Raw genomic sequence first — 21,304 nt, forward strand, 5'->3', positions numbered from 1 at the left:
TTAGTAAAAGGAACCAAACAGAACTGAAGACCATAGTAATACAAATTAAAAATTGAAGGCTTCGAAAGCAGACTGGAGCTGGCAGAATTAATCAGTGAACCTGAACATAAGAAAACTGAAATCATCCAGTCTGAGGAGCAGAAAGAATGAAGAAAAGTGAACAGAGCCTAAGGAACTGATATGACACCAACAAGCATACCAATATAAACTGTGTGAATCCCAGAAGGAGAAGAAAGTGAGAAAGGGCAGAAAGAGTATTCAAAGAAATAATGGCTGAAAACTTCTTAAATATAATAAAAGACATGGAGTACACATCTAGGACGCTCAACAAACTACAAATAGGATAAACCCAAATAGACCCATTCCACAATATATTATGATGAAACTATCAAGTGCCAAAGATAGAGAATTCTGAAAGCCTCAGGAAAAAAGTAATGTCATGTAAAAGGGATCCTCAATCAGATTAACAGCCAATTTCTCATCAGAAACCATGGATTCACAAAGGCAGTGGGAGGACATATTTAAAGTGCTGGAAAAAAAAAAAAACAGAGGTAAATGCCAGTATTGTTGTATTTCTGGCTTATAACTCCACTACTTACATTCCACAAGATGTAAAATGCAAATGTATAAAATGTAATTATAACATGTTGATCAATGGAATGGAACTGAGAATTCATAAACAGATTCTCAGATCTATAGTCAGTCAATTTTTAACAAGGCCCTCAAATCCACTGAACTGGGACAGAATAGTCTCTTCAATATGCTGCTGGGAGAACTGGATATCTGTATTCACAGGAATGAAAGAGAACATCTACCTCACACCCTATACAAAAATTAACTCAAAGTGGATCAAAGACCCAAATGTAAAAGCCAGTACCATAAAACTCCTAGAATATAGGAAGAACTCTTCATGACACAGTGATAGGAGGTAGCTCCTTAGACTTTACACCCAAAGCACAAGCAACAAAAGAATAAAAAGATAAATTTTTTTTATCGTCTCAAGATAAGAATCCTCGACTGCCATGCTGGAGATCCAGGTTCAATTTCCAGTGCCTGTCCAGGCAAAAAAAAAAAAAAAAAACAAGAAAGAAAGATGAAAAGACAGCCAACTAAAGGAGAGAGAATATTTGGTAACCATATATTTAATAAGGGTCTGATATCCATTACATATAAAGAAATCCTACAACTCAACAAGAAAAGGACAAATAATCCAATTATAAAATGGGCAAAAGATAGGAATAGACATTTCTGCAGAGAGGAAATACAAATGACCAAAAAGCACATGAAAAGATGTTTATCTTCATTAACTATTAAGGAAATGCAAATAAAAACCACAATGAGATATCATCTCATACCTATAAGAATGGCCACTATTAAACAAACAGGAAACTACAAGTGTTGGAGAAGATGTGGAGAAACTGGAACACTTATTCATTGCTGGATGTCATTGCTGGATGGAGTATAAAATGGTACAGCCACTGTGGAAGACAGTCTGGTAATTTCTCAGAAAACTAAACAATAAGTTGCCATATGACCAGTCGATTCCGCTACTCAGTCGATACCCAAAAGATCTGAAAGCAGGGAAACAGACAGACATCTGCACACTGATGTGCATAGCAGTATTGTTCACAGTTGCCAAAAGATGGAAACAATCCAAATGCCCATCAGCAGTTGAGGGGATAAGCAAAATGTGGTATAAACAGACAATAAAATATTATGCAGCAGTGAGAAGAAATGAGGTCCTGAAGCATGTGACAATATGGATGAATCCTGAGGACACAATGCTGAGTGAAATAAATCAGACACAAAAGGATAGATATTGTATGATTTCACTAATATGAACTATCTAGAATATATAAACTCAGAGTCTAAAAATGTAGAATATAGGACACCCTAGAAATAGACAGATGTTAGAGAAAGGGGAGTGGTAACCTAATATGTTCAGAATGTATGAGGGTGAACTTAAAATGTTTAGAAATAAATACGGGGTGAGGGTAGTTGTTAGAGGGAATATAAGGAATAGGGCTATACTGTAGGTGATTTTGACTGAAAGGAATTGTTTAGAGTTATGTATATCACCAATTAACACTACAAAGTTAAGTAAGTACTTGCATGAATTGGTACAAATGTATGAGACTGGTACAAAGAGTTAATAACAGAGTGGTACATGGGGGAAAAATACATAATGCAAGCTAAGGAATACAGTTAATAGTAATGGTGTGCCACACCAATACTAGGGGTCAATAATAAGGGATATGGGGTGTTTGGGCTTTTCTTTCTTGTGTGTCTACCTGATAATTTTCTTTTTGGAGTTAGTGAAATGGTCTAAAAGTGAGTATGGTGATGACTGTACAACTAAGTGATGATATTGCGAGATACTGATTGTATAATATGGATGGAATATAAGACAAAAGAATATATTACAATAAAATCTGCAAAAGTACAAAAGAAAAGTAATGCTAAATCAGTGATTTTGGACATATACTGTATAAACCTGTAATTGGTGACAAGAACTACATAGAAGACAGAGGAGTACAGGAACATATTCTTTGTATACTTCATGTTAAATTGGTATCAAAGCAAGCAAGACTGTTACAGATTTAGTATGTTAAATTTAAGCCTTACGGTAACTATAAAGAAAGTATCAGAGAATATGCAAGCTCACAGAAAAAAGAAAAGTGGATGGAGCACAGGTCACCAGGGGTGGAAGGTAGGGGGAATGGAGAGTTAATGCATAATGGGTATAGGAAACATGTTTGGGGAGATGAGAAACTTTTAGTAATGGAAGATGGTAAGGGTACCAAAACATGGTGAATGTGATTAATCCCACTGAATGGTATGGTTGGGAATGGCAAAGATGGGAAAATTTATGTTGTATATATGCTTCCACAGTTTACAAAGAAAGAAGAGCAACTGAAGAGACATGACAAATGCAACATGGGATCCTGGATGGAATCTAATAAGGAAGGAGAAAAAGCACAAAAGGATTTTTGTAGACACATGAAAAAACTGTAATACAGACATAAGTTTTATATCAATGTTAAATTTTGTGAAGTTTGATAACTGCGTTAAAGGTGGTTACACAGATGAATATATTCGTTTTTAGGAAATATACACAGCAACGTCAAGTGTTCAAGGAGCATGACGTGTACGACCTATACTCAAGTCTTCAGAAAATGGACTGAGAAACAGACACTGACACAGCTAAAAAGATAGACATAATGATATGACATGTGGCAAAATGCTAAAATTAGTAAATCTGGGTATCTGAGGAGAAATAGGTATGTCAGAGTTCTCACAAGGGGTTTGTATTATTCTTGTAACAGTCCTGTAAATTTGAAAGTATTACAGAATAAACTTTATTTTCACTAAGAAACAGATTGGCAACAATGGCATATACATATGATAAAATATTGTACTGCTACAAAAAAGAATGAACTTATGAGGCATCATGCGGGTCATCTGGTGAGGCAAAATAAGCCAGAAACAAAAGAGCAAATATTGTATGGTCTCATTTAGAAAATACTTATAAGAAAACAGGGGCCTAGATTGTAATCTCTTAGAGCAGTCAAATTTAGTCCAGAGTGATAATTGTTATTTCTGGATTTTGAGGGGCTGTTTTATATATGAATAACCTGGTACTGAGAGATAAGAACAAAGTCGATCAGGTAGGGATTAAGGTAATTCAGAATAAAGGAGTAAGGAAGACACTGTCTATATTTTAGAACCTCATCTACGCTTTGAGACCAAAGGAAGAAAGGTTTATTTTGTCCTGAACCTAAATTTCCTATAGCATATAATCTAACTCAACCTATCTGGATAGATCATTTAAACAATCCAAACACAGGGAGCCACAAGGAAGAATGAGAACCTTTAATCCTGTATAGCTTAATGTAATGCCTGGGTATATTCCAGAGTATATTAAGCACATAATCAAAAAAGGATTGCCAATGAGCCCCCAATCTTGGAGTTTGTTCATAAGAAACTTAGCCCCGCAAAGGATCGGTCAAGCACACTTAAAATTAGGCCTTAGAGTCACCACCAAGAGAACCTCTTTTGTTGCTCAGATGTGGCCTATCTCTCCAGCCAACACAACAAGCAAACTCACCGCCCTCCCCGTCTACATGGGACATGACTCCCAGAGGTGTTTACCTTCTGGCAATGTGGGGCAGAAATCCTAGAATAAGCTGGGACTCAGCATCAAGGGATTGAGAAAACCTTCTCCACCAAAAGGGGGAGGAGCAAAATTAGACAAAATAAAGTGTCAATGGCTGAGAGATTCCAAACAGAGTCAAGAGGTTATCCTGGAGGCTATTCTTACACATTATATAGATATCACCTTGTTAGTCAAGACATAATGGAGATGCTGGAGGAAACTACCTGAAAATGTAGAGCTGTGTTCCAGTAGCCACGTTTCTTGAAGATGAATGTATAATGATACAGCTTTCACAATGTGATTGTGAAAACCTTGTGTCTGATGCTCTTTTTATCTACCTTATCAACAGACGAGTAAAAAATACAGAATGAAAATAAATAATAGGGGACACAAATGTTAAAATAAATTTAGTAGACTGAAATGTTAGTGATCAATGAGGGTGAGGGTTAAGGGATATAGTATGTATGAATTTTTTTCGGTTGTCTTGTTTCTTTTTCTGATTGACGCAAATGTTCTAAGAAATGATCATGATGATGAATATGCAACTATGTGATGATAATGTGAATTACTGATTATGTATGTAGAACAGAATGATCATATGTTAGGAATGTTTGTGTTTCTTTCTTGTCATGTGTATTTTTTAATTTAAAAATTAATTTAAAAAATTTAAAAAAAAGACTTTAGTGGCACTGTTTAGTCTAAGTGCTGGAATACTACAGTTAACCTAAACTCCCTGGTCACAAGCAGAGCTTAAGAGGGAAAGCCTCTGAATAAAACTGCTTAAAAATGAAAATAAATAAATAAATAATAGGATCGCTTCCATAGGTTGAGTTGTCGTCCTATCTAATAACCAAAGACCTTTTGCATGTACCTTGAAATTAAGTAGTAATAAATCTGGGAATCGCTAGAGGATTTTAGTCTCAGTACAAGGTCTGATCTCAAAACAATATCCTAAGAATTTATTAGTGCATATGCCATTGTATAGGGAGGCTTCCAGTTGTAAGTCTTTAGGTCCTAAACTATTTGCTAATTTTATCAGCAATATGGTTTAAGATTCTGTAGGTATGTGTATTATTTTCAGTGAATCAAACCTGCAAGAGTGATGTCTGATTCATATGTTAGATAATAGGTGTAGACAAACAAGAGAGACTAATTAAACAAATCAGGGTACTTCTTAATGGAAGCCTGACCCACTATAAAATCATGTAACGTAAGGGTGAAACCGGGTACACTGTTTCTTCTACAAATACCTTTTTTTTTTTTGCATGGACAGGCACCAGGAATTGAACCCAGGCCCCTGGCATGGCAGGCAATACAAACAAATTTTAAAGCAACACAAAGAAGGAAATCCTAGTCAGAAAGAGTGTTTTTGTTTAAAGAGATGGCCAGGTTGACATGTCAAGGCAGTGCAACAAATTTTTACAGAGATGATGGGACTTGCTTCCTATGAGATGCTGAGTTCCTCTAAAACAAGTGGCCAAGCAGAGACTTATGAGGAATACAATATGAAAGACACCTGTCCCAGGCTGGAAGTCAGGTGGAGTTCCTAAAGTTTCTTTCAACTCAGAGACTGTTGATCTGCTAACACCAGATTAATGTCAATTCTATCCTTACTTTGAGGAGTTTACAAGGATCTGAAAAGCTTATTTATTAATTTTCCCTGCACATTTAAAAGTTGTCAGTTTGTGAAAGGTACTTACTTTGATTTATTATATTCAAATTCTATGTGTAGACAATCTTCAATGCCCACTTCCATTTTAATAGAATTATTTACATCAGGATAGGTGGCAAGCTGGTGAACAATAAGATCATACTCTTTTACCAAGTCTGTCAGTCTTCTTACTATTGTCACTTTAAGAAAATACCTACAAAATTAATGGAGAGGACAAGTTAAATCTCCTGTGATAAATTTAGATGTCTTAAATAAGCGAACACTGACTGCAACTCAGCTTTCTCTTTCCTGCTCAAACTCCTCTGGGATCAACTAACAGCATTATTGACTTGATGAAGTTCTAATTAAAGAAAACTATATCATGAAAAAAATTTCTTCATTTAAAGAACTGTGTTTGCACTTTCAGATGAGTTTGGTAGGTAACTTGGAAATATCTTTGCTTTTTCTTTTTTAAAGAGACATCAGTCTAAAGAAAGATCATACAGAAAATAAAGATTTCCATATATCCCCCTATTATTAACACCTTGCATTATTGTGGTATATTTGTTACAACTAATTAAAGAATATTATTATAACTGAACTACTAACTCATGGGGTTCCCCATTTTGTCTTGTAGAGTTCTACGTTTATTTTTAAAACTTTTATTCTAACAACATATACAACCTAAAATTTTCCTTTAACTACATTCAAATATATAATTTGGTGCAGTTATTACATTCTCTAGATCTTTCTTAACCACATACTAAATGAGATTCTTGGAAGCAAATGCTAGGAAACTAACAAATTTAGAGGGTAATTAAGTTTACATCACAAATGAAATACCTATGGAACAATTCATACAAGGAAAATATGTAACTAAACATCACATAATGGGATTTCCTAAATCTGTGATGCTAGAAATAATGATATCTTTTCTATCCTTGTAAAGACACAAAATCTTTAAAAATCTGAAGTCCTCCAGTCCAGAGTTATAACTGAAAGTTCATAAGACATTCAAGAGTAGCCATTACTTTCCAGTTTTGACTTTATTTAGTTTCTAATATACATTCATACCTCAAGCGAACATTGGCACCAATATAAGATTCATATGGCTTTTCAACTTGCATGAATTCAAAGTCATAACTTCTGCTCTGAGTCAGTTCTCCAGGCAAGGCCAATTCTTTCACTAGGTTTACAAATTCATGAGTATTACTCTTGTCATTGAAAAGTTCTAAGGAATTTAAAAAGGAAAAAGACCAATTATATTTAACAAACATCCAATAAAACCCAAACTTTCACCTCCAAAGCAAATAATTTTTACAAAAAAAATTAGTTGGATTTGACACTGCATTTTTAAATTAAGTTCTGATCTGAATTCCATTACCTTCATTATTATTTTCTACCTAGACATAAAAAAAAAAAGTAGCATAGGCACAATGAAAATTTATGTTATTAAAAAAATAAGTTCATTCCTTGAGCTGAGACTCAGCATCAAAGGATTGAGAAAACCTTCTTGACCAAAAGGCGGAAGAGTGAAATGAGACCAAATAAACTGTCAGTGGCTGAGAGATTCCAAACAGTCGAGAGGCCATCCTGGAGGTTATTCTTACATATTAAGTAAATATCACCTTTGTTAGTCAAGATGCAATGGAGAGGCTGGAGGGAACTGCCTGAGAATGTAGAGCTGTGTTCCAGTAGCCATGTTTCTTGAAGATGATTGTATAATGATATAGCTGTCAAAATGTGACTGTGTGATTGTGAAAACCTGGTGTCTGATGTTCCTTTTATCTACCTTATCAACAGACGAGTAAAACAAATGGAATAAAAATGAATAATAGGGGACAAATGTTAAAATAAATTTAGATTGAAACGCTAGTGATCAATGAAAGGGAAGGGTAAGGGGTATGGTATATATGAATATTTTTCTGTTTGCTTTTTACTTCTTTTTCTGAATAAATACAAATGTTCCAAGAAATAATCATGATGATGAACATGCAACTATGTGATGATATTGTGAATTACTGATTATATACGTAGAACGGAATGATCAGAATTTAAGAATGTTTGCGTTTGTTTGGTGTTTTTTGGTACTTTTTTTAATTAAAAAATTAAAAAAAAATAATAAGTTCATTCCTTTGATGTAGTTAGGACTTCCCCAATATGAAACTCTTTTAACACATTATCATCAATTATTTGAACTTTCTCCCTTCAAGGCAAAAAGTCTGTTTTGGTTTTTTCAGTTAGGCAGATATATTTCCTTAATAAACTATTATGCAGAAAACAGTAAAACCAACTACCATTTAATTATTATAATTTACCCTTTAAGTACAATTTCATCCAAAACAGATGAGCAAATATCTATACTTTCCAATTTTGATACCTTGAAAATGTACAGTAAAATTTAGCTAAATTCAAAACCAAACTATGTAAGGAGTATTATACAAACATGGTTTTTCTCCCCTTCTTTTCTGATTCTGCAGTACCATAACATAAATTCTCTACTCAATCAAGAATATCTCTGAAACGCATGTATGGAAATGTACAGTACGGTCTCAGTCAAGAAAAAATTACACTTTTCCTTTTCACACAGAATTTTCTGTTGAAACGTTAGTCTGGATAAAGGCATACACTAAGTCAGGAAAACAAATGGAATGGGTAATTAAAAAGGGAAAGATGAAGGTAGACTTCGTATTGTAAGGCTACTGAAAAATGTAGACAGATGGAAATTTCAGTGTGTCAACTTGAATTATTTTTCAAGGCTGATAGTTTACATAACTCCTTTCATTTTTAGTAATTTAATCCAGTAAACATAAAGGCAGGAGGAACCAAACGTCATTTAATACAATTAAAAGAAACATGATATAATGTTCATAAAGTCCTTTTGTTATGCAAAATCAACTCCTTCCTTCCAGAAAACTAAGCTTTAATTCAATTATTTAAAAGACAAATCCAACCCTCTTCACACTCAGTTATCACAGAAAAAAAAAAGTAATATTATTTTAAAACTCACCAATTTGACCTACAAATTCAATTCTAATTCCTTGGTGCTCTAGCCTCTTCCCAGGTTGCTTAAAGGCTAGGTTTACCTGCCAAAACATGAAATGTAAGAGATGTTAACAGTTCTTTCACTGGGCCTACTAGTAGATTCTTTCCAGATGAATGCAATATGTAAGTATTTCAGGTATTCACTTCCAAAATCTGAGACACCATCACCACCTACATCAGGATGACCTTACAGCACCAAAGAAGGTACAATTTATTCACATACAATCACTAATGAATCTATCACTTAACACATACACTTAAAGTGTCTGTTAGGAGGGAATCTTTCTTTATAGTTGAAAAAACATAAAAAGACTCAATGAAAGAAAAGGAAAACCAACTATCCAAATGTGTTTTCTGGTCAGAAAGTAAAACAATTTTATGACTAATAATAATAACTTTAATGTGAGGTGATCACTAATTCCAAGAATTGACCTACTTTTAGCTTTTTATATATTGTTACAACTCCTAACCTTAAAAGTTATGCATATTGTCTTAAGTCTGTCATTCATTCTAAAAACAATTTCTAAACATTTAAATTTTTCAGTACAATTTTATCTCATACTTCTGAAGAAAAAGATATAACCTCAAAATCCCTAAATTGTAAAAAATTATAATTTTTTAATTTGAAAAAAAGTACACTCAGTTTAAGAATTAACAGACTTTCTTCCACATAAAACAGCATGCTTCATGGTTCAGTGGTAGAATGCTTGCCTTCCAAGCGGGAGACACAGGTTCAATTCCTGGACCATACACCAAAAAAAAGCAACCAAAAAAACAGCATGCTTCAGGTTTACTCTTCACTGTAAGAAACAGTGGCAACATGACTCAAAATCTTTTCTTCTAAACGACGTTTCTCAAAAGAAACTAGAAATCAAAGACCAATAAAACAGAGATCCAATTACTTTTGTCTGTAAACTATGTAAATTAGAATATTCACTCTTCTGTATTTTCCAGATCAGTAACCACAGTAAGTTAGTAACTTGCCTTTAAAAGGAATAGCAATTAAAAAAAAAAAAAAAGGGGGGGTGGTGGTGGTGCACAGTGCATGGGTAGTTCAGTGATAGAATTCTCACCTGCCATGCAGGACACCCGGGTTCAACCACCAGCTCATACATCAAAAAAAACAAACATCAACAACAAAAAATACATACATTGGAAAGGGCATGCCTAGTAGCTGGGAAAACATAAGTAATCTCAGGCAAGGCAATAAATAAATAAATTAATATTATATCATATGGATGGACCATAAAAGTTTAAAAATAGTCAAAAAATTTTAATGATGTGAAGAAGATGTGCGTGATATCTTACTAAAGGAAACAAAATTGTTTATAGGTATAATCACAATTATATTTTTAAAAACTACAGAAATAAATAAATCTACAGCATTTACTTCTAGTGTAGCTTTGTCATTTGTTGTTAGTTTTTCCTTTTTTTAATAAAATAATACTTTCAAAGTCAAAAAAAATTATTTTAAGAAGGAAATTATCTTAAAATTATTTTAAAGGAAGTTCCACGTATACAAACACGTTGAATTTTAGGTTCACACCACAAATAAAACGAGTGTAACTCCCAGCTATTTCAAAAACCAGTCAGTAATTAGAGACGGTCTCTAATTTGTAACACTAAAGCATACAATGATAAAAGTATATTAAAAAGTCTACTTGACAGGTTGCTTCTGAAGTCTTTTTTTTAACATGGCTGTATCTGATATTTTAAAATTTACAGTTCTGTGGATAATTTCAGTTAAGAACAGAGGTCATCAAGAGATAGAAATAGGGCAGATATTGGGTAATTGGAACTGAAGAGATACAGACTGTGCAACGGGACTGACTGTAAAAATTCAGAAATGGATAGCACTATACTATTTAACTGTAATACAATAATGTTAGAACACTGAATGAAGCTGAATGTGACAATAATAGAGGGAGGAGGCCTGGGGACACAAATGAAATCAGAAGGAAAGACAGACGATAAAGACTGAGATGGTATAATCTAGGAATGCTTAAATTATCATTCCTAGTCACTAGGAATGAGTGACTAAATGTACAAATTTTAAAATGTTTTCCATGAGGAAGAACAAAGGAATGTCAATATTGCAGGGTGTTGAAAATAGATGGTCATTCATATTTTAAAACTTTAACTTATGTGTGAGACTAAAGCAAAAAACGTTTATTTGGTACAAAATTTATATTTTGACTAGTGCATTTCCTAATATAACTTAAGTGAACAGTTTAACTGAAAACCATAAGTACATGAAACTTTGAGTAGGGTATGAGATTTTGTAGGTTTCTCCAGAGTAATGCCTCGATAAATCACAGAAGGATTTGAACAGTGAATAAAAAAGTATTTGCAAAGTCCCCTTGGGGGAATGGTAAGAAAGGGGGAGAATTCAACTTCCCCAAGTGGAGAATTCTTGATATTCTCACAAGCAGTGGGGACAACCAAAGCAATAGGTTGAGCCCCCAACCTTAGGGTTTGTTCATATGAAACTTAACCCAATGAAGGACAGGCTAAGCCTACTTAAAATTAGGCCTAAGAGTCACTCCCAAGAGAGCCTCTTGTGTTGCTCAGATGTGGCCTCTCTCTCAGCCAAGATGACGAGCAAACTCACTGCCCTCCCCCTCTCTACATGCAACATGACTCCCAGGGGTGCGGACCTTCCTGGCAACATGGGACAGAAATCCTAGAATGAGTTGGAAATCAGAATCAAGGGATTGAGAAAACCTTGTTGACCAAAAGGGGGAAGAGAAAAATGGGACAAAATAAAGTACCAACGGCTGAGAGATTCCAAACAGAGTCGAGAGGCTATCCTGGAGGTTATTCTTACGCATTAAATAGATATCACCTTGTTAGTGAAGATGTAATGAGGCTGGAGGGAACTGCCTGAAAATGTAGAGCTGTGTCCCAGTAGCCATGTTTCTTGAACAGATTGTATAATGATATAGCTTTCACAATGTGACTGTGTGATTGTGAAAACCTTCTGTCTGATGCTTTTATCTACTTTATCAAGAGATGAGTAAAACATATGGAATAAAAATAAATAATAGAGGAACAAATGCTAAAATAAATTTAGATTGAAATGCTAGTGATCAATGAAAGGGAGGGATAAGGGGTATGGTATGTATGAATTTTTTTTCTGTTGTCTTTTTATTTCTTTTTCTGAATTGATGCAAATGTTCTAAAAAAAAATCATGATGATGAATATGCAACTATGTGATGATATTTTGAACTACTGATTATATAAGCCGATACAGCAAGCAAACTCACTGTCCTCACCCATTCTATATGGGACATTACTCCCAGGGGTATAAACCTCCCTGGCAACGTGGGACAGAAATCCTAGGATGAGCTGGGACTTGGCATCAAGGGATTGAGAAAACCTTCTCAACCAAAAGGGGAAAGAGAGAAATGAGACAAAATAAAGTGTCAGTGGCTAAGAAATTTCAGAGCCAAGTGGTATCCTGGAGGTTATTCTTACACATTATATAGATATCCCCTTTTTAGTTTATGGTGTATTGGAGTGGCTAGAGGGAAGTGCCTGAAACTGTAGAGCTGTGTTCAGGTAGTCGTTGTTTCTTGAAGTTGACTGTACAATAATAGAGCTTTTGCAATGTTACTGTGTGACTGTGAAAACCTTGTGTCTTTATCCATGATATGGAGAGATAACTAAAAAATATGGATAAGAATAAACAAATAATGGGGGAACAAAGGTTAAGATAAATTGAGTAGATTGAAATAGTAGTGGTTAACGAGAGGGAGAGGTAAGGGATATGGCATGTATGAGTTTTTTCTTATTTATTTCTTTTGCTGGAGAGATGTAAATGTTCAAAAAGATGATCATGGTGATGAATACACAACAATGTAATGATATTGTGAGCCACTAATTGTAACCATACCAAGAATGCCTGCATGTGAAGAACATTTGTTGTTTACAATAAAAATTAAAAAAAAAAGAGTACCTAATTAATACTATGGACTAGAGTTAACAATAATATATCTTAATATTCTTTCATCAACAGTAATAAATGTACCACACCAACACTATGACTGAATGATATGGGGAGACCGGGGGGGGGGGGGTATGGCAGGACAGGGGATTTATTTTTGATACTTGTTTCTTTTCTGGAGTAATGAAAACGTTCTAAAATTGATGATGGGAATGCATGCACAACTATGGAACAATGGTGTGAGCCTTTGTAAACTTTGGATGGACTATATGGATATGAATATGTATCAATAAAATTTCAAAAAATAGTAATAATGGGGGATCAAGGCTATAAGATGGTTTGGGTACTGCTTTTCATTTTTATCTTGGCAAGTAATGTAAATGTTCAAAAAATGATTATGGAAATGTACATACAACTATGTGATGATATTATGAGCCACTGCTTGTATACTTCAGATGGACTGTATGGTGTGTGAATATATCACAATAAAATTGCATTAAAAAAAAAAAAACTCCACAAAACTTTAATAGACAGCAGTTAGTTTTAACTTTTAAAAATAAATACCTCATATTTTAAAAAAAAGGATATGCCAAAAGAGTGCCAAGACAATTTAACAGGGAAAGAACACTCTTCAACAAATGGTGGTGAGACACCTATACATCCACATGCAAAAGAATGGAGTTGGATCCTTACCTCATATATATACAAATATTAACTCAAAGTGGATTTTGCTGGTTTGAGGCTACTGTGTACCCCAGAAAAGCCCTACTATTTTTCCTAATTTAGTCTTGTGGGGGCCGACCTATTGTATAGGGTGGGACCTTTTGATGAGGTTGTTTCCATGGAGATGTGACCCACCCAGTTTGGAGATGGGATCTTATGATTAAGTGGTTTCCATGGAGTGCGACTCCGCCCATTCAAGATAGGTCTTAATTGCTTATTAGAGTCCTATGAGAGAAAAATATCTTGGAAAAAGCTCAGAGCCAACATAGACACATTTGGAGATGCAAAAAGAAAACACTGCGGGAGAAGCTCTTCGAAACCAGAAGCAAAAGGTCCACCAGACACCAGCCATGTGCTTTCCCAGCTGACCAAGGTGTTCTGGACTCCATGGCCTTTCTTGAGTCAAGGTAACTTTCACTAGATGTCTTACTTTGGACATTTTTATGGCCTCAAAACTGTAAACTTGTAACTTAATAAGTCCTCTTTATAAAAGCCAACCAATTTCTGGTTTATTACATTCTGGCAGAATTACCAATCTAAAACATGGACCAAGGCCTAAATATAAGAATCTCAGAAGAAAGTATAAGCATAAATCTTCATGACCTTGGATAAGGCAATGGTTTCTTATATACAATCTCAAAAAATGAGAAACAAAAGAAAAAATTAAATTCATCAAAATTTAAAACTTTTGTGTATCAAAGGATAAATGATACTGTCAAGAACGTGAAAAGACTACCCAGAATGGGAGAAAGTAACTGCAAGCCATGTATCTCATAAATGATTTGTATACAGAAAAAAAAGCAAAATATTTTAAAACTAATTTCCTATTAATATTGATAGTGGTGGCATTAGTATTATTATTCTGAGACTGTGTGTATAATGGAGGATACTGCAAATCAGTAATTATAGGATATGCTAATTATAACACCATCTATACCTTTGAAAATCAGGATTCTTGGTTTTGAGGGAAAGAGATACAGATGTATATAAAAGTGGTTAAGGACGGGGGTTCGGCCAAGATGGAGTTTTAGCGAGGCATGGGATTTAGTTCGTCCTCCAGAGCAGCTAATAAATAGCCAGGAACCATACGGAACATCTGCTGGGGCCACGTCAGTAACCAGGACACACAGCACACACCAGTCTAGACCAGTTGGACCGGCTGCGAACACACTCAGAACTGCGAGTTCTCCAAGCCGCGGCAGCTGGCACCTCTCCCCCACAGGCTATTTCCCAGAGGGAAAAAGAAAGAAAGTTTACCAGCAACAGGTGCTGAGCGCAACCAAACTCCAATCATGGAATTCTCAAATTCTGACTACTAAAAAAAGGCTCCCAGCTCAGCTGAGCCTCAAGTAAAAGCTGAAGTCGCTGGTTCATGACCCAGCGCAGAGGGGACAGGGCTGACAAAAAAAAGAAAACAAAAAAATAGGTTTTCTTTGGATTTGAAAAAGGTATAGGCTCTGAAGGAAAGGAGGGGCACACAGGACCTGGAGATACACAGAGCAATGTACCAACTTAAGCTCTTGATTGGCAAACCCAAGGAATAGGGATCCTGCTCTAAAAAGGATTTTTCTCCTTAGTTTTGGGGGCTGTGTTTCTACAGCTTAACTGCTCTTTGGATATAGGTGCAAGTATTCTCAGGCTCCACTGCCCCAAATATAGGCAGAATAAAGCTTGTTTGAGAGTTTGTCTGGAGCCTGCGCCTTCCCCAGCAGAGGGGTAGGATCCAGTCTAGGTGGAATCCCTCCCTCAAAGATTTCAGACCCCAGGATCTGGAAAAGTGAAGCAATCAAAACCAGGCTATAACCTCTCCTCTGTCTTTACCATTCCCACAGCAAGGAGAGTCTGCTGAAGTTAAAGGTACCGCATCACCTTACGCTGGTGGGACCTGCAGGCAAACAAGTACCACATACTGGGCAGGAAAGGAAAAACGGAGAGCCCAGAGGCTTCACAGGAAAGCCTTTCAATCTGCTGGGTCTCACCCTCAATGAAAACTGCTGCAGGGGACGCTTTCCTTCTGACAGAGGCCAGTATGGTCTGGGAAAATCTGGCTGGGACCTAAGTAGACCCTTGAAGGCGGAAAAAGGCACCATACAGGCAGGGCAAGAAACAAGAGCTGAAAATTCTGATCTGTTGAACAAAACCTAAGCTAGAGGTCCAGAACAAGCTGAACTGAATGTCAAAGAACAAACAGACAACAAGATCATACAGCAAGAAAATCCTAGGTAAAATAAGTGAAAACAATCTCCAGAATAAGCAAATTAATGCAATTAAATGCTAGACACGAGCAAAAAAATAACAAATCATACTATGAAAATTGAAGATATGGCCCAGTCAAAGGAACAAACCAACAATTTAAATGAGATAGAGGAGTTGAAACAAATAATTCAGAATGTTCGAACAGGCATGGAAAACCTCATCAAAAACCAAATCAGTGAATTGAGGGAGTATATAAGAAGGCAAGGAATGAACAAAAATAAGACATCGAAAGTCTGAAAAAGCAAATCACAGAACTTATGGGAATGAAAGGCACAGTAGAAGAGATGAAAAAAACAATGGAAACCTACAATGGCAGATTTCAAGAGGCAGAAGATAGGATTAGTGAGGTGGAGGACAGGACATCTGAAATCTGACAAGAAAAAGAAAATATAGGGAAAAGAATGGAAAAATATGAGCAAGGATTCAGGGAGCTGAATGACAACATGAAGCGCACAAATATACGTGTTGTGGGTGTTCCAGAAGGAGAAGAGAAGGGAAAAGGAGGAGAAAAACTAATGGAGGAAATTATCACTGAAAATTTCCCAATTCTTATGAAAGTCTTAAAATTACAGATTCAAGAAGTGCAGTGTAACCCAAAGAGAACAGATCCAAATAGACGTACTCCAAGATGCTTAAAATAAGAATGTCAAATGTCAAAGAGAAAGAGAGAATCTTGAAAGCTGCAAGAGAAAAGCAATAGATTAAATACAAGGGAAGCCCAATAAGACTATGAGCAGATTTCTCAGCAGAAACCATGGAGGCGAGAAGACAGTGGGATGATATATTTAAATTATTCAAAGAGAAAAACTGCCAACCAAGAATTCTATATCCAGCAAAATTGTCCTTCAAAAAATGAGGGGGAAATTAAAACATTTTCAGACAAGAAATCACTGACAGAATCTGTGACCAAGAGACCAGCTCTGCAAAAATACTTAAAGGAGCACTAGAGACAGATACGAAAAGACAGAAGAGAGAGGTGTGGAGAAGAGTGTAGAAAGGAAGACTATGAGTAAAGGCAAAAAGGAAAATTAAATATAACATATAAAATCCAAAAGGCAAAATGGAAGAAGAAAGTACTACCCGTGCAGTAATAGCACTAAATGTTAATGGATTAAACTCCCCAAGCAAAAGACATAGACTGGCAGAATGGATTAAAAAACAAGACCCATTTATATGATGTCTACAGGAAACACATCTTAGACCCAAGAATAATCATAGGTTGAAAGTGAAAGGTCAGGAAAAGATATTTCATGCAAATAACAATCAGAAAAGAACAGGAGGAGCTATACTAATATCCAACAAATTAGACTTCAAATGTAAAACTGTTAAAAGAGACAAAGGACACTATGCATTAATAAAAGGAACAATTCAACAAGAATATATAACAATCATAAATATTTATGCACCGAGTCAGAATTCTCGAAAATACATGAGGCAAACACTGAAAACACTGAAAAGAGAAATAGACACATCTACCATAATAGGTGGAGACTTCAATTCACCACTCACACCAATGGACAGAACATCTAGACAGAGGATCAACAAAGAAACGGAGAATTTGAACAATACAATAAATGAGCTAGACTTAACAGACACTTATAGAACATTACACCCCACAACAGCAGGATATACCTTTTGCTCAAGTGCTCATTGATCATTCTCAAGGACAGACCATATGCTGGGCCACAAAGCAAGTCTCAATAAATCTGAAAAGACTGATTCATACAAAACACTTTCTCAGATCATAAAGGAATGAAGTTGGAAATCAATAATAGGCAAAGGGCCAGAAAATTCACAAATATGTGGAGGCTCAACAACACACTCTTAAAAAGCCAGTGGGTCAAGGAAGAAATTACAAGAGAAATCAGAAAAATCTCGAGGCAAATGAAAATGAAAACACAACATATCAAAACTTATGGGAAGCAGCAAAGGCAGTGTTAATAGGGAAATTCATTGCCCTAAATGTATATATAAAAAAAGAAGAAAGGGACTTTCAGGCCAAGAGGGCGGCTTAGCAATGTATGCGTTTTAGTTCGTCCTCCATAACAACTACTAAATAACCAGAAACAGTACAGAACAGCTCCTGGGGCCATGTCAGTGACCAAACACACAGCATACCCCAGTCTGGATCAGCTGGACCGACAGCAACCCCCCCCCAGAACCAGGCCTCACTGCATTTGGACGCGGTGGCGTAACTTCTCAGGCTGCAACTGCCCCGGGCATAGGTAGAAACAAGCTCGTCTGAGGGCTTGTCTGGAGACTGTGCCTTCCTCAGGGGAGGGGTGAAGCCCAACTCAGGTGGAATCCCTCCCTTAATGAATTCAGACACTGGGGCTTGGTAATTTGAAGCCATTAAAACCAGCCTACAACCTCTCCTCTGTCTCCACCACGCCCCCAGCAGGGAGAGTCTGCCTAAGTTAAAGGAACCGCATCATTTTATGCTGGTGGGACCTGCAGGCAGACAAGCGCCACACACAGGGCAGGATAAGAAAAACAGAGCCCAGAGACTTCACAAGAAAGTCTGTCAACCTGCTGGGTCTCACCCTCAGGGAAAACCAATGCAGATGACTCTTTCCTCCTGATAGGAGGCCAGTCTGGTCTGGGAAAATCCAGCTGGGGTCTATAATACCTAAGTAGACCCTCCTGGGGTAGGGGGTGGGGGAGGCACCATACAAGCAGGGCAAGAAACAAAAAAACAAGAACTGAAAAATTCTCCTCTCTTAAACAAAACCTAAGCTAGAGGTCCAGAAAAAGCTGAACTGAATGTCAAAGAACAGATATACAACAAATCCACCCAGCAAGAAAACCCTAGGTAAAAGAAGTGCAAGCAATCTCCAGAGTAAACTAATTAAGGTAATTAAATGCCTAGACGCCAGCAAAAAATAACAAATGACACTGGGAAAATTGAAGATATGGCCCAGTCAAAGGAACAAACCAACAATTCAAATGACATACAGGAGCTGAAACAACTAATTCAGAATGTACGAACAGACATGGAAAACCTCATCAAAAACCAAATCAATGAATTGAGGGAGGATATAAAGAAGGCAAGGAATGAACAAAAAGAAGAAATCGAAAGTCTGAAAAAACAAATCACAAAACTTATGGGAATGAAAGGCAAGGTAAAAGAGATGAATAAAAACAATGGAAACCTACAATGTCAGATTTTGAGAGGCAGAACATAGGATTAGTGAACTGGAGGACGGAACATCTGAAATCCAACCAGAAAAAGAAAATACAGAGAAAAAAATGGAAAAATACGAGCAGGGACTCAGGGAATTGAATGACAACATGAAGTGCACGAATATACGTGTTGTGGGTGTTCCAGAAGGAGAAGAGAAGGGAAAAGGAGGAGAAAAACTAATGGAGGAAATTATCACTGAAAATTTCCCAACTCTTACGAAAAACTTAAAATTACAGATCTAAGAAGTGCAGCATAACCCAAAGAGAATAAATTCAAGTAGATGTACTCCAAGACATTTAATCAGAATGTCAGAGGTCAAAGAGAAACAGAGAATCTTGAAAGCAGCAAGAGAAAAGCAATCCATCACATACAAGGGAAGCCCAATAAGACTATGTGTAGATCTCTCAGCAGAAACCATGGAGGCAAGAAGACAGTGGGATGATATATTTAAATTATTAAAAGAGAAAAACTGCCAACCAAGAATTCTATATCCAGCAAAATTGTCCTTCAAAAATGAGGGGGAAATTAAAACATTTTCAGACAAAAAATCCCTGAGAGAATTTGTGACCAAGAGACCAGCTCTGCAAAAATACTTAAAGGAGCACTAGAGACAGATACGAAAAGACAGAAGAGAGAGATGTGGAGAAGAGTGTAGAAAGGAAGACTATGAGTAAAGGTAGAAAGAAGGGAAATTAGATATAACATATAAAATCCAAAAGGCAAAATGGTAGAAGAAAGTACTACCCATGCAGTAATAACACTAAATGTTAATGGATTAAATTCCCCAAGCAAAAGACATAGTCTGGCAAAATGGATTACAAAACAGGATATATCTATATTCTGTCTCTACTCAAAGGACGTGGGGGCAAGGACACAAACGGACATTTGCACACCAATGGTTATTTACAATTACCAAGATATGGAAACAGCCAAAATGTCCATCAACAGATGGGGGCCAAACAAACTGTGCATGTACATACAATGGAATATTATGTAGCTGTAAAACAGAATAAAGTTATGAAGTTTGTAACAACATGGATGGACCTTAAGGACATTATGCTGAGTGAGATTAGCCAAAAACAAAAGGACAAATTCTGTATGGTCTCACTGATATGAACTGACATTAGTGAATAAACGTGGAATATTCCATTTGTAAGAGAGACCATCAGGAGATAGAAACTGGGTAAGATATTGGGTAATTGGAGCTGAAGGGATACAGAATGTGCAACAGGACTGAATATAAAAACTCAGAAATGGACAGCACAATACCACCTAACTGTAATACAATTATGTTAAAACACTGAATGAAGTTGAATGTGAGAATAATAGAGGGAGGAGGGCTGGGGGCATAAATGAAATCACAAAGAAACACAATAAAGACTGAGATGGTATAATCTAGGAATAACTAGAGTGTATAATGATAGTGACTAAATGTACAAATTTAAAAAATGAGTTTGCATGAGGAAGAACAAAGGAATGTCATTACTGCAGGATGCTGAAAATAGATGGTAAATAATATTTTAAAGGCAAAAAACGTTTATTTGGTACAAAATTAATATTTCGATTAATGCATCTCCTAATATAACTTATGTAGATAGTTAGTTGAACAACGTAAGTACATGGAACCTTGAGAAGGACATGAGATTTTGTTGGTTTGTTCAGAGTGATGCCCCGATGAATCCTATAGTGCCTATAGTGATTTGATAGGTGAGTGGAAAAGTATTTGCAAAGTCCCCTTCGAGGAATGGTGAGAACGGGGAAAAATTCAACCTCCCCAAGTTGAATTCTTGATAGTCTCACAAGCAGTGTGGACAACCAAAGCTATAAGCTGAGCCCCCAGTCTTGGGGTTTGTTCATATGAAACTTAACCCCACAAAGGATAGGTCAAGCCTACTTAAAATTAGGCCTAAGAGTCACCAAGAAGACAGCCTCTTTTGTTGCTCACATGTGGCCTCTCTCTCCAGCCAATACAACAAGCAAGCTCACCTCCCTCCCCCTGTCTATGTGGGATATGAATTGCAGGGATGTGGACCTTCCTGGTAATATGAGACAGAAAACCTAGAATGAGCTGACTCAGTATCAAGGGATTGGGAAAAACTCTAGAATGAGCTGAGACCCAGCATCCAGGGATTGAGAAAACCTTCTCGAACAAAAGGGGGAAGTGTGAAATGAGACAGTGTCAATGGCTGAGAGATTCCAAACAGAGTTGAGAGGTTATCCTGGAGGTTACTCTTACGCATTAAGTAGATATCATTGTTATTCAAGATGTAGTGGAGAGGCTGGAGGGAACTGCCTGAAAATGCAGAGCTGTGTTCCAGTAGCCATGTTTCTTGATGATGACT

At 36.3% G+C, this 21,304-nt stretch overlaps 1 protein-coding gene across 5 annotated transcripts in view; it reads right to left on the reverse strand.

The window, feature by feature from the left end:
* The window catches only part of VPS26A (VPS26 retromer complex component A), a 41,384-nt gene that overhangs the window by 10,296 nt on the left and 9,784 nt on the right, over positions 1 to 21,304 (reverse strand). For all 5 annotated transcript variants that reach the window (XR_013161532.1, XM_077125077.1, XM_077125079.1 and 2 more), the window contains exons 3-5: positions 8,818 to 8,893; positions 6,882 to 7,038; positions 5,857 to 6,021 (exon numbers count right to left, since the gene is read on the reverse strand). Coding sequence is in view for 4 of the 5 variants with exons in the window: in XM_077125077.1 (XP_076981192.1) it covers positions 5,857 to 6,021; positions 6,882 to 7,038; positions 8,818 to 8,893 (398 nt within the window). In the remaining variant the exon portion in view is untranslated. The remainder of the gene's footprint in view (positions 1 to 5,856; positions 6,022 to 6,881; positions 7,039 to 8,817; positions 8,894 to 21,304) is intronic.

The sequence above is a fragment of the Tamandua tetradactyla genome, chromosome 13, assembly GCF_023851605.1.
Source record: "Tamandua tetradactyla isolate mTamTet1 chromosome 13, mTamTet1.pri, whole genome shotgun sequence".
Classification (NCBI taxonomy): domain Eukaryota; kingdom Metazoa; phylum Chordata; class Mammalia; order Pilosa; family Myrmecophagidae; genus Tamandua; species Tamandua tetradactyla.